This window comes from Lingula anatina, chromosome 1 (genome assembly GCF_051362555.1).
Source record: "Lingula anatina isolate TDL-2025a chromosome 1, LinAna3.0, whole genome shotgun sequence".
Taxonomy (NCBI): Eukaryota; Metazoa; Brachiopoda; class Lingulata; order Lingulida; family Lingulidae; genus Lingula; species Lingula anatina.
This window is the reverse complement of record NC_141767.1, coordinates 7159545-7174414: the sequence shown is the minus strand read 5'-3', so window position 1 is coordinate 7174414 and position 14870 is coordinate 7159545. Positions and strand designations below refer to the sequence as shown.

Genomic DNA, 14870 nt, shown 5'->3' with positions numbered 1-14870 from the left:
GATTTACAAAAAGATGAAGGACAATTTGGTGGGCTTAAAAAAACCAGCATGACAGTTTAAAACATTACCTTTGTACTATTTACTATATGGCAATTTCCTTTTGTATGGTTTTGTTGAGGTCTATTTGAGTTACATTTCAATTTCTTTCACACTAGTTCAAATTATAAACAAAGCACATTTGGGTTTGAAAATTGCCTGCATAAAATATTATGAGACCCTGCATGCAACAAACTGCTGTCATATATAACAATTATCATACAAATGTAGAATATTTTCAGAATATAAATACCAGGTGTTGATAAAAACAAATTCGTGCTTAAAGGTACATACGAACCGAGCATCGGTGGAGCGTGGGTTCCCAGTAACACATGTAAACCACTTCTACTAGATTCTTATATGACTCAAATAAATTTGACATGCCAATGGATAAAATGAATAGATCACTCGATCAGCCATAAAAGACCTTTAGACTGCTCCTTTCTTTAAATTTATGGTTGTAAATTTAACCTACTTCCGTGACCTACTTTCCTGCCCCATTGACATACAGCTTAGAATGCCAGCAGGAAAATCTGTTCAAACATCATTTTCGGGTAAAATTAAACAATGCCTTTTGGTAATTCTCTTAGTTATACTACTTGAAACTATATACTGGCATTTGGTTGGTTTTTGTGACAAAAATTGACTTTGTATGTATCTTTAAAAATGCATGTTGATTTAGTTCCATAAAAGATTGCAAAGATTTCACAGGCCTGTCGCCAGGGGGGGGGGGGGGGGAGGCGGGGGGGGGGGAGGGGTTTGGGGGGAGGGGGGGGGGAAAGAACCGCCCTTTTTGCTGGGAAAAGGTCCATTTTGGATAAAATTTGATCTCTGTACATGAAGGTTTTATGGTAAAAGGTCCACTTTTTCAGAAAAGGAACCCCCCATTTGAAATTGCTGGCTACGGGCCTGTTTCATGTAGTTTTATGACAAGTTCTGAAATACTGTATTACAAAGGTTGATAATGCTACTGTAACAGCTAGTAAAACTGGTGTTCAACAGCACTGATGCAAAAAAGTACCTTTCAGACATGGCTCAATAGAAAAACGCTCATGATATTACTATTATTAACCTAAACTCGGCCACTTCCATGCTTGTATGGGAAAGGGCACATTTTTCTAGTATAATGTACAGTTGACAAAAGGATTTTGTGTGTGGTTTCTGAATATATATAGTCCAATGTCACCTACCTTGAGGAGAGCAGTTACCAGATCATATTTGTGCACACTGACATCTCTTTCATCATGGACTCTGAGGAAATGCACAATGGAGATTTCTGCAGTGCTGCAGTTGTCTGCAAGACCACCTTGACCTTTCTCATGACCATTGCCTCCTCCAAGCAGCAACTTCTGAACTGTTTGCCATTTTTCTCTCTTGGACAGCTTTTTTATGGCCTGTGTCCATATCTTGTCTGGTAACTTGCAGGAGATTCTGGATGGGATCTCTAAAAAATAAAAATAAAGCCATTTGACATGTGATGAAATTTGACTACAAATTAGACAATTAGTCAGTTTTCTTGCACAGTCAAAATATAATTGGCCAAACCAATTGCAGTGAAAAGCAGCAGATAACAACAAAAGAAAAAAACAATTCCAGATTATTGTTTAAATTTCCATTAACCTATATATGTGGCTTAAGATAATTAATGCCAACAAAATATTGCAAAATGCATAAAATCTCTCCTGTGTCCACTTACCTTTAAAAGTAGGAACAATTTTGTCCACAACAATATCTAATGCCTGTGATGCCTTAGCATTCAGTTTTGAAGCACTGCTGTTTGCCTCTAAGAATTTACAGAGTGATCCAAGTGCTTCTTCAAACTTCAACTGGGCAAGGCACTCCTTTCCCCTTAGGAACAGGTCTACTGGCTGCTCAGTTCCTACACAGAAGGAGAATTTAATACAAATACAGTCTACATTTTCTATACAGTAAAACTCAGCAGTTTAAATAGACCAATTATATATACCAGTATATATATATATATATATTTTTTTTTTTTTTTTTTTTTTTTTCTGTGTTCGCGAATGTCGTATTCATAATGTCGTGTTCATAATGTCGTTATATGTATTACCCATTTTTGTGACATTGTTAAATGGTACAAGAAGTGGGAAAGAGTGTTGTTTTTGTTCAGATCATGTTTATGGTAAAGAAAACAAACAATGTATGTTAAAGCATAAGAAAGTTTATAAGAATTTTTGTTTACCAAAAAAGGAAGATGTATTATAATGTTGTTATATATATTCTCCATTTGCTTTAAGTACATGTAATAAAGACACATTATGACTACACGCCATCTTGGTGTCACATTTCTGTTACAGGTATCTTTTGAAGGTATCTTGCTGTTTTGAAATTAAAATTCAAACACAGAAGTGTTTACAAGTTTCATCAGACTTTCATACATACCGTGTATTATTATTAATTCTCTTACCATTTGATGTGCTCTGTCTCATTCTCTTGTCTAGCTCACCATACAATGCAATCCCCTTTGGTAAGTACTCTATGGCAAGCTTTCCCTCTTTATTTCTAATGTTGGGATCTACCTGAAATTTCGAATAAAAATTAATCAAACAGTAATTTTTAAAAGTAATTTCTATATTCGCAAATGAAATGAATGTGTCAGATGATAGAAAAGTAACTTTTTTCTCACAATTTAAAATTTCCTTCCGAATCAGTTTTTTTAATCATAGGTTAAAGTATTGTTCAATAATAAATGGATTTCATTATTTTAAATACTTTGAATACTATTTATAAAAAATGAATTCTTCTATTGTAAACCAAGCACTGGTTTTGTGGAATGGTTACCAGTACATGAACCATGTCTAGTTTTAGTATTTGCATTCCACATCAAATTTCTTTGGTACCTGTAACAATTTTATGCCCATGGAACTGACAAGCTCACCTTTTTTATCAGATTTATTTCTACAATAAAGATATACATTATAAATAAATTAAAAGCAGGCGGCACGTCGCCACAGCATTTTGTACTCGCCTGCGTTAATATAATTCACAGTAACAAAATGAATTAATTATGATTATATAGAAGTAATGAAGTAGAATATATAGATTATATAGAAGTAATTAGTACTCATTATTTTCCAGAGTAGCCCAGTTCAACTCTCTGCTGTGACCTTGGTTGAGAATATAACCTTAAGCTCACCTTAGCTTTCTTAAACAAAAAAAATATATCAATCACTGCAAATGTCCATGGGTTAAAATCAACAATTAAAAATACAGGAACAATAAAAGCCATGTAGTCCTTCATGTCTAGTCCTTCATACTTTCTTTAACTCCCATAGAAACCAACCAACTTTATAATTCCTTTGTGTCTTAATAATAATAGCTGTTGAACAACTCAGGATTCACATCTCAGTTTCAATAGCTTTTATTTTTTTTTTCACATCATACATAAGACAAGTAACAGCATTGCTTGTGTATGGTGAAATTGATTGCAGCTATATTAACTCTGAGATAATCTATCACAAAAAAAAGGCATATCTGCTAAGGCCCCTATTTCACACAGACCACGAATCCTACGAATCGCCAGGAATTGACAAATTTCAGGATTCGTAAGGATTCGTGAGATTTTGTCAATTTTCTGGTCTAATTCGACACGCTCACGATTCAGTTACGATACAGATACGATAGTGTTACGAATATTCGTGGGATTCGGCTGGAATCGTGAGATTTTGCCAATTTTCTGGTCTAATTCGACACGCTCTACGATTCAGTTACGATACAGATGCGCTAGTGTTATGAATATTCGTGGGATTCGGCTGGAATCGCACGAATATTGTCCAGAAATTCACTACGATTTTTTGGAATCTGGAGTTCGTGGCCAAAACTTTGAACAGCTCAATTTTTTGCCACGAATTCCCGATTGATCAAGAATTGCAAGATCTGTCTACGATTATATACCAATCTGTTAAGAACTTCACGAACTGATTACGATTCAATCACGAATCCTGAAATTTTCAATTCCTGGCGATTCGTGGGATTCGTGATCTGTGTGAAATAGGGGCATCAAAGTTTTTGCCACCAATTCCTGTTGGTCAAGAAGTGCAAGAACTGACTACGAATATATACGAATCTGTTAAGAACTTCACGAACTGATTACGATTCAATCACGAATCCTGAAATTTGTCAATTCATGGCCATTCGTGGGATTCGTGGTCTGTGTGAAATAGGGGCATAACAAAATCACAAGATCCCACTCCAGTATGATCTGCTCGTTACTCCCTAAATCATTGACCCGTCACAACAGGTCACTGGTAGTATACTCTCAAAACCTTACACAATACAAAATAATATTCCCTTAACAAAACAAACAATGACAAATAATAATAATAATAATAATATCATGTAAATAATAACAATAATAATAACTATTTAAATGCACTTGTATTACTTATTTGCCACAAGGTTCGGCAACAATGGAACTGTCTTAATAGATAGCATTATTTCAAAACATTATAGAAGTGATACTAACTTTTTCCATGAGTTCAGATGTGACATCCCCAAAGAGAAGAGAAGGTTCCCTTGCCAGTGTTTTGGCCAATTTGTGCAGGAGAGTATCCCCGCGGGCATCTTGTACTCCCTTAACCCTGTCTGGGTTGGAATTAACCAAATGCCACAAAAGGTCTGTATTTGCTAGAAAAAGTTTTTTGTATATTCAATTACTAGTAAAAATCTTTTAAGTGCCTCACTGACACATGAAATATCACCAATATTATTTTACTTGTTCTAAATAAATCAATACATGTAAATTAACTGAAAATCTATCCATTTAAATCATATCCATGTTAAGTAAACAATTTAGTGGTAGAAACAACCTTTAATGGTACATAAACATCACCAGAACTTCAAACTACAGTGTAATACTAAACAGATAAAACTAACTCCTTCAAAAGGTTCATATTTATCACATATTCTTACAGAGATTAAAGGTAACAAGTTGACCAAACTCCTATTATAATAATTAGTAGAACTCACAGGTTCTCACTGCAATTGTAAGAGCTGCATGGAATGGAGTGTCCCCCGTCTCTAATGTTATATCTGTTTCTTTGGATCCATGTTGCAGAAGATTGATTGCAAGATGCACAAAACTAGGGTCTGCTTGAGATGCACAGTACTGTAAATATAATTCAACTCAGTCTGACAATTTAAGTATTTATAGTTACAAAAGAAAGGATATGAAGAAATTAAGATAAAATAAAATTTAAAGAAAAATAGAAAATGGGTATAATTGAATTCAATAATTGTATCATTAACAAACCATACAAACCTTGATTAAGTTGGTAAGACAGATCTTTTGAGTGCTTATTTTGGGGAACTTTCCTTGGTAATTAAACATGACAGATTCTTTTCTGAAGACTCCAGTTCCCATTAGCAGGATTAAGAGTGTTTCCCACTTCTTCTTTTTTGCCATACAAAACAGCAGCTGCGACCACACATTATCACGAGCTCTAACATGTGTTGCAAGGTGCATCCAGCCTGAATTAAACCATGAACAAATCTTTAAATTTTCAACACATTACCAGTAGATTATTTTCAAAATCTTTCAATATATAGAGGTCACTTGAAATTTGAATGACATATTTTAGTAAAATGAGGTATTACATTGTATTTTTATTATAAGCTTCTTTTACTTTTGCATGGGGAGATCATGGTATGAAGCTGAAATGTATCTACTGGCTTACATGAAAAATACAATAATTGTAATACACTTATGTTTAAAAATAATCAAAGTTTGCTATGTGCAAAACTATTTGATAAAATCAGTGGTTTAATTATGATTTTATCATCATTTTAATATCAAGTACTTCCATTTGCATAAGACAAATTTGATGCAAACATATATTAAATCAATCCACATTTAGTACAATATTATTTCGCAGTGATTTGGTAAGGCATTAGTTTTCTACTTACTTCCAATTTCATGAGACAAGGATACTATTTCCACAATGAAGTCAACTTTAGTATGAAAGTTTTTGCCATCATCTTCATTCACCAGTGCACAGCCATCGCTAAATACTTGAAGAGCTTCTTGGGGCTTATGCAAAAGTTTCAAAGCCTGTCCCGCTCGCCAGTATCCCTTCATAAATATTTTTTAATTTCACTTTTGATGATGATGATTTATTTGTAGTGTAAGGCCTCTGGCCAACAATACATGACAATCTGTACAAACCCAGAAGAAATATATACAATCAAGGTTTTACATACAGGAATAAATATGTATACACCATGCATATACAAGTATTTCATTTATACATATCTTGACGGTTAACATTGTTATCTACAATATCACTTCTTAGTGCAAAGGCGTTTAATAAAAATCTAATGTAATTATAATAAATACATAAAAATTATGTTGAAATAAAACAATCATTTGCCACTCTTCCATCCTATATAATATTTGTCGGGGATCTTTAAAACACATTTTCACTCAAATCAACTAAGGTCACACATGCAGTCACTATAAATAATTTTCCTACTCCATAAATAAAAATGTTACATGGCATGTCTGGAAAAAGTGCAAACATATGTGCAAATTTACCTTAAACCAATTCCTATTTATTTCAATACAATGGAAAGCATCCTGAAGAGCTTGTTCGATGAATCCTAGCTTTGCAAAGGAATGGGACCTGTTGCTGTACAATGCTGACAGTTCCCAAATGCTTGCACCACCACATACCTCCGCCAGAAAAATGGCATGGCTATAGTGATCGGTTGCTTGTTGGTAGTCCCCATGACCCAAGACTTGGTTGCCAATTTCTTTCACATTTTTCCAGCTTGGCAAAAAGCCTGAAATAATGCATACATATCATACAAAAATAAACAACTGAAAAATACACGTTTATTAATCAAAATGTTAAATCAGTGAATTCAAGCATTCTTTTTGGCATTTGTTAAATTTTAAAATCTACTTTATTTAGACTAGATCCAAACTGACATATAGTTCTTCTTACTGTTCACTAGTGAGAAGATCGCAATAAAAAATGTAATCTTATATTTGAATTCTAAACAGTGAAAAGTACAGAAAAAAGGGCAGCAATCTGAAAGGATTGTACAACAGCTGCAGAAATCTACATATTTCCCTGTTAATAAACAGTGATCAAAGTTTAAGCAATTCACCATTAAAAGTATGTTGCATATTGATAAAGATATGGTATCAGGTACTTACTGTTAACTAGTTTAACTCTATGCTTACATGTAGATACAGTTGTTCATTAAGTCAGGGTGATACAATGGCAAACAATGTTTCAAGGTTTTTAAAAATGGTAATTATTTAACCATGATAAAAAAAACTTTCCTCGCTCATATGAAGCATCAGATTTTAAGCTGTACTGATAAAATATAACAAGTAAAGATATAGTTTCTCATATTTGCTAACCAAAATTCTGGCACTTAGCCTATAAGCATCAGATATATTTATGGCATTTTAGGTTAACTTCAAATGAACATCTCTAGCATCATTTTGGTAATTACAGGGCAGAGTCAGAAATGACCTGCCATGACAAATATTTAGCATTTAACTGGACAGACAGGTCCGTAATACTGGCTGGGCATAAGGTGAAGGGACATGTTGTCGCCCTTAAAGATATCTTATATGTATCTCTTTGATCATAGGAATGCTGGACATTTTACTTGCATTAATACTTGATATAAAAAGCCCTTGATTTTTTTATCTTCTCATTTAGAATCATCATGTAACAGTTACATTTCAGAAAATAGAATTAAATCAAACCCAAAGCTCTTTTGAAACCTTATAGAGAAAATAAAATGGCCATGTCAGACCACTAAATTTACACATTCTGGGTCTTCAGAAAACATTTCTTTTCCAAGAAATTGACACAAAAGCAGAATTTTGCAAACATTTGTGTAAAATGTGAGAGATTCCAGGCTGTGATTTTTACTTAAGGGGGGGGGGGGGGGGGGGGGGGGGGGGGTCTACTGGTCCTAGCAAAATTTTACTGGCTGCAGGCAAACTGTACATGTACATGTAGGGCCAAAGGCTTCAATATTGCAGATTGTTGATGAAATGTTAGGGCCAACAATTAATCTTCAAATGCCTGTGAAAATACATACCTGTTCAAAATCAAGCTGGGGACTTTGGGCGGGCCCCTTTTTTTAATGGGAGCCGTAAAATAAATGCCAAAGATAAGGTCGGGGACGTAAGGATAAAATTAAGTCCCAAAATATTACACGTCCCTATACTCCCGTTACCGATAGATACGTAAAGGAAAAACTGAAAAAACGTCTTCTTAGATTTAAATACCAATAGATCCGATTTTTTTACCACCGTCCTATAGGCCTATATTTGCGTTCCTAAAGATACAACGTCCACATAAACCCACGTAGACCTACTTATAAATCCGCATGCCTAATAGATCCACGTATTTTTAGCCTTCTCATTGTATTTTACGTTCAGTAAATAAATAAATAAATAAATAAATAAATAAATAAATAAATAAATGGGCCCTCCGGTTTGGTATGGTGTTGTCACGTTTCTATTTCAGATTATAAACATTTCAGAACCTCCAGTAGGCCCTAATGCTGGGAAAGAGGGGGTGAAATATGTGGATATTTGAGCATATTACTGTATTCTGATTTAATTTTATGTCTAAGTTTAAAGCCCTAGTAAGGGCAAAGTTGCTCTCATAAATGCTCGTTATTTTTATTTATATGCCAAGATTACACTCCCGTTAATTCATGCTCATCCCTAAGAGTAATGCAACACTGCTGTCGGAACGGATTTTTTTTTTTTTTTTTTTTTTTTGGGGGGGGGGGGGGGCTGTGCGAGCAAAGGTAGCGAAAGCCAGGGGAAGATACACGAGCAAATTATTGGCTGCAGCCCCCTCCCCGCTCCCGACGAGCCCTTAAGCTAAACAACATAGTTTGTTTGGAAATGCATTAATCGATAACCTTTACATACTGTCTTAGGTGTAGGTTGGGAGAATTTGAATTCTGATCATAGTTTAAGACATCGTAAGAAACTCATACTAAAGTAAAAGTGCTCTTGGGCAGTTTGGATTGATGATTTAGAACAAAAATGGACTGGTAAAATTAGTCCAGGAAAATACAGTTTACCCGGGTGAAATTCGTTTTCTAAAGGAATTTGTGCCTTTTTTAGAGCTTACCATACCTTAAGGTAATAAATGTCAGGTTGTCAGGTACGTCACTATTAATGTTAATACTCCCAGTCAGACTATCACTCGAAAGCCTCATACCTGTATCTCAAGCTGATATCGGCATTTTAGCCGATTACGATGTCAGATACATGGATCTTGCGGTACCTGGATCTAAAGATACCAGTAGGCCTATGCCTACTGTACGTAAATTTATAGGAATCTGTTGGTGGATCTATCGGAACGTAAATTTAACGAGACGTAAATCTATTGAGACGTGTATGTATAGAGACGTAGGTCTATCTATCGGGACGAATATTTTATTAGGACGTTTATCTATATGGCGGACCCCATAAGGGGGATCAAAAGAAGAAAAAAATTATCTAAATTAGATAAGTTAAACTCAAATTTCAGACATGTCACATTTACATGTACAATGTATTTCTGTCTCATCTACATTGTACTAAATGTCAATCAAGTCTCACTAGCATAATTCAAAAATAATCAAATGTAAAGGAAAAAACGCGTGGATCCTCTATGTACAGGTATGCTATTCTTTACGCATTAACGGTGTATTTTTTACAAACATTTAATCGTCGTTGTGGTTGTTTTTAACGTAAAATAATTCTATCACGAAAACGAAAGTTCGCTTTACTGAAAATTCATAACCTTAAGCCACGTCCTGCATTAAAACTGAGAAAAAATCATATTACCCGCCATTTAAACAACCATCAATCGGTGTTGAATACTACCGCTTCTCATGGAACGAATAATGACAGCAGTAAAAAGAACATTATGCTTTCGCTTCCGTTTAGTTCTCCGAATCATAGGAAGGAAGTGTGTTACAAACTGGTTCAATAAGTCGATTGTTAATCGGGGAATCCCCTCGTGGCTGTCTGGAGAGACCGCCGGCTGGAGTGATATCGTGCCATGTCAGGCCACATTTTACTTTAGGCCATATTTCATCTTAGGTACGAAGACGTATGTCGTTTCACTACAACTAAGATCCGTTTATTAGATATTAGACTCCAAAGAGCTGAAGTATTGCATAAATTATTCATACAGTGACAATCTGTGCACAAATTACTAATGCTAGTTGCTTTTTCAAAAATGTTCCAAATTCCATATCTCTGTAGCACAATTAAAACTGATTAGAATAACTGGCTGCATTTCAATGTTGTATATATGGAAACTCAATATTTCCGCACATTCCATGCCAGATTCTGTACTCATTTTATAAGTTATTAGAAAAGAAGGTGTGCTATGATATTCTTACAGAGAGCAGCACACAGGACTGTACAGTTATAATATAAAAAGCACCTGTCGACGGAGTACGGAGCGAGACGTAGATAGGAGTTGGAGACTTCACTTAGAACATGTAGTTACCGAACGTCGACGAATAAATCGTTTAACTGGTCATTATGTGGACTTGGGTTTTCTTTGAGCGACCTTACGTAAATCTGACACGAACCGTGGAATCTTTGGATTGCGTTATCCACTAAGTTAGTCTAAAACGGAATGTCCTATTTCGAGCCCACGCTTGAATTCAGCGTACAAAATTATATAAGTTTAGGACATTCGTCATAGGCATATGTAAGAGGTTCATTACAACATAATATTGGGAGGGATTAGAAAGGGAGGGGGTCATTTTTAGATATGGTGAAAATAAATTGGTAATAAGTTATGATTAATAGTACTGGATGTATTCAGATGTGACTGATATGAAGTGCCTTAATATTTGGAGTTAAAATTGGTTATTCACATCTTGGCACAGTGGAAATTCTTATAAATAAGGAATGAAAATTTTGTGCATCAACTTCAACCATTGTGAATAACTTCTGTGATGTTTCTTTTTTTCTTTGATCAGGCATAGCATAGTCTTGCAACATTATAGTATAAAAAAGTAAGTGGGCAAATTTATGTCTTTAAATCATTCAATTGAAATTTAAGGATTAACTAGATGAAAAAGGTAATACATATTTAATCTTTATACACTGTAGATGTAAGAATTAATATGCCTTCATAGGAAAATTATGCCACAGATTAATATTGAAAACTGTAATTTAAATATTTTGAGAATGTTTTTTTCTTTCAGAGCATTCAGAATATAACATATCAAGTCGTAGATTGCACAATTATGTTTTACTGCAGGGATATATATAAATTTATATATTATATAAGTAGGGAAAACCTATCACTTAGTTCATGTAGAACATAATATCCAGCTAGGATCTATATAGTATGCATCACCTGGATGTCATGTAAAACAGATTCTAGACTACTGTATCAGGAACTTATGAGAACAGGTTTAGGTTGATATCTTATGCATTCAAATGTAGTCTTACTACACAACACTGCAAATCACCAAACAAGCACAAAGTGATGCTCGCACAATTGGAAGCTAGGAGATTTACCGATTAATAATTTTTTTCTGGATAACTCAGTATTTGGGTTGTTGCAAGAATATGTTAGTCAGTGAGTTTTAAAATATGAGCTTTACAGAATATTTCATATCACTTTTGTGGATTAATCTGAGCTGTTAAAAAGTGGGAGTCAGTCATGCATAACTGATTACCTTATAATCTCACCATCAATCATTTTGATTAACTGATCAGTTAATGTGGACATTATTTGGGTAGGAAAAAATGAAAGTGGCCATAACTGACCAAATATTAATAAACAGTATTGTGTTTGTCATTAATGCTTTAAAAGAATCTCTTATTACTCAGGATGGAGGACACACGAAATATAAATGTTGATATTTTACCAGTTTGCCATTTTATTTTTGGTATAAAAGGTTAGCTGGAAATGTGGTAATTCATTTTTCATACCCCATTCATTATTTTGAAGCTTAACTTACAAAACTTGTATAACTCCAACTTGATTTTTTTGGTAAAATAAGTAAAAAGGTGTATTTTGATTGTGTGATTTTATCTGTCACTGGAATGCGATGAGAAGCAATCTTTTTTTTTTTTTTAGCAATCAATTTTCATTACAAAACAGATTTGAAGTTGGCGTGTTCTTTTCAATTTGTTCAATACACCATGGAATTTTGTAATGTCTATTTAAAAATCTGAAATAATACTGAAGTACTAGTATGTAGACTTTGTATTGCTTCTTTTATTTTAAGCAACCAAGAATAAGAGATAATTTCACATAAAGCATAGAAGGTAAAACTGAACTTTATTTTGAAACTAACTTTTCTTACCAACACAACAAGAATACAAGAAATAAAATCATAAACATTAACATTTCACAGAAACTTCTAAGCTATCAAAACAATATGCTACAAACTGACTGGTTAAAATTTGACAAAGATTTAACCAAAATCGTAAGATCTGGCAAAATACTAATTATCCAATGAAGAAAGATATTTTTGAAATTATTGTTGATCAAAGTAACCAAGATTGCCACTTTAGTGTTTACACCAGATGTTTTAAGTAATCAAATTTAGATGAACTATATTGTGTAGCTGCAAATAATATAAAATACTTTTTATGGAGAATTTTCAGTAATTTGGTCAAATATTTGGATCGAAGGTTTACTTTATTTTCAATTTAACTGTTCTTCAAAATATGAATAAAATATAATAGTTGTCACTTAACATATACATGTGACTGTTCATCCTCAAAACTGAAAAGTGTAAACTTTTGTGAATTTTTTCACATTTCTAAACGGAATCTTAAAAGTTTTTCTTTGGAACATGGTCTCAATCAGCATAACATACAGACTTGACATTTAATATGGAATATTTCAGTTTCGAAGGTTTACCTGGGTAAAAATACGTTCTTTTTTCAAAAAACTCCGATTTCATATAAGATTTGTGAATGTAAAAGTATGCAGTCATGTGTGTCACTACCAATTAACTGACTTTCATGCATGTTGCGCTGCTACACTATGTAATTTGCAGTGATTTAATTGGGTAGTGTTCCTTTGGGCTGATCAAAGCTTGGCTTAGGCAAAGCTTGGTTCTGTCAAAAAAGTATCCATATTTCAGCAACTACTGCATAGAAAAATTTGAAATTTTGCATGCAAGCGGCCAGTTTTGCAGTGCGTAAGATGAGTCAAGAAATGCATTACAAATTTGTTAATCTAAGGCAGAATGGCGCGAAAAAGACAGACATCACCAGACAGATCATAGCGCCAAACGGAACGGTCCCCACTGTTTTATAGAGTAATGCCCAGACTGATGTACCTACACAGAGGTCACCCCCAATGTATCAAAATTTTACCTACAGGGTACAGGACCCACTGTCTTTTGGGATACGCTGCTGCAACTAAACAAATAAAAACACTTAGTCCGTTCAGAACGAGGGGTAAATTGCCACTAAAATGCGTTTTTCAAAGCCCTTAGCGAACACCATACTGGTTTTAGCAGGTAAGAACACCTAATGACCTCCGAGGTACCCACTGTATACAGCAAAACATCGTCGTCTGTTTCTCTAATGAATTGGGGGCCATGAATGATTCTGGGCAGAACACTGAAACTGCGTGGCTTTCTTTATTGAGGTCAGATTTCACCTGTAACGCCCAATTAGTCAAAACAGAGTTTACAGATATCCAGAAGAGGCCTACGACGAAGCATATGCCGGGTCTAAAGTGACAAGGGTGATTGACAGCGTCAGTATTTGGAGTAGATTCCACATTGGTGCCAAAACACCAATAGTAGTCATCGACGAAAACCTGAACCAGATCAAATAAAGGGATTATCTCGGAACCACTTGACTATCATTTGATAGGGGGCACCTTAGGAACAATTCTAGGTTGCACGATGAGGTTGCAGGTTCACACAGAGCACTTTTAATAGCAGATAACTTACAGAACCAAGGGGATGAGCAGCTACCCTGGTCATCAAAATCGCCACATTTGAACCACATAGACAATATTTCGGTAGACCATTACTCACCAATCAACTGCCTACATGTCCTACAACTAAACTGGACCATATTGGACAATTTCAGACCGATGTCTAGAATGCTATTCCAGATTGAACTCTAAAAACCTACCCTCAAGAAATGCCTTGCCGCTTGAGAGCGCTGGCAACAGCCACGAAGAGGCCAGGCGTAACAACGACCATTACTGTGACTAGCAACTGACATGAGGGTCTTTTGTGGAGCGTATTACCCTTTTATAGACGATAATTTGGAAACTATGGAGATCCAAAATATCTCTTTTAATGGGAGTCGTATGACATAGAATAGGCAATGTGTTTTTGTTTGTTTCTCTGGCGAATTCCATTAATGAACTGATGTCACAATGACATCAAATAGATAATTTAAAGTTATTAAAACACGATTTTAATCCTTATTTTCATTTATCAGTCCGCAAAATAGGAAAAAACTGATAAAAAATTATTTCGAAAAAAATATTCCATATTAAATGTCAAGTCTGTAATACAATGTGTATATACATGTAGTAAACGTGAAAGAACTTAATAAAAAACTAATTCTGCCTGCTGCGTTTCCCTTTCATTTTTCTCTTATTTTTCTTCATCTGTCTCTGATCACCTGGCCCTTCCGCCACTGTCAGGAGATGGCCCACCTGGTTCTCATCTTCATCATGTGCAATGACTATCTCTTCATCCATAGCTTCAGCTGCTTTCTCCTGAGCTACAGCCTAAAAGATAAAAATGTAAATGATGTTTAAATGATGTTAATTTTTTTTTTGTAAATAATACCATAATTACAAATCCAAAACAGTCATGTCCAT

The 14870-nt window shown here is 34.6% G+C and overlaps 2 protein-coding genes across 3 annotated transcripts in view; both read right to left on the bottom strand.

Annotated features, from left to right (window-relative positions):
* The window catches only part of LOC106170176 (TPR and ankyrin repeat-containing protein 1-like), a 55422-nt gene extending 45402 nt beyond the window's left edge, over positions 1 to 10020 (bottom strand). Inside the window, exons 1-9 of one of the 2 annotated variants that reach the window (XM_087014432.1) lie at positions 9875 to 10020; positions 6590 to 6837; positions 5962 to 6127; positions 5318 to 5526; positions 5026 to 5164; positions 4523 to 4683; positions 2465 to 2576; positions 1733 to 1915; positions 1227 to 1480 (exon numbers count right to left, since the gene is read on the bottom strand). In XM_087014432.1, coding sequence (XP_086870558.1) covers positions 1227 to 1480; positions 1733 to 1915; positions 2465 to 2576; positions 4523 to 4683; positions 5026 to 5164; positions 5318 to 5526; positions 5962 to 6127; positions 6590 to 6837; positions 9875 to 9881 — 1479 coding nt within the window. In that variant the 5' untranslated portion in view covers positions 9882 to 10020. Of the gene's footprint in view, positions 1 to 1226; positions 1481 to 1732; positions 1916 to 2464; positions 2577 to 3121; positions 4499 to 4522; positions 4684 to 5025; positions 5165 to 5317; positions 5527 to 5961; positions 6128 to 6589; positions 6838 to 9874 lie in introns of those variants that run through there. The other variant, XM_087014438.1, reaches the window with a different exon arrangement.
* Positions 10021 to 12325: 2305 nt separating this feature from the next.
* LOC112042175 (TPR and ankyrin repeat-containing protein 1-like) overlaps positions 12326 to 14870 on the bottom strand; it is a 28873-nt gene continuing 26328 nt past the window's right edge. The window contains exon 24 of the mRNA XM_087014421.1: positions 12326 to 14777. Within this exon, the coding sequence (XP_086870547.1) occupies positions 14604 to 14777 (174 nt within the window). The 3' untranslated portion in view covers positions 12326 to 14603. The remainder of the gene's footprint in view (positions 14778 to 14870) is intronic.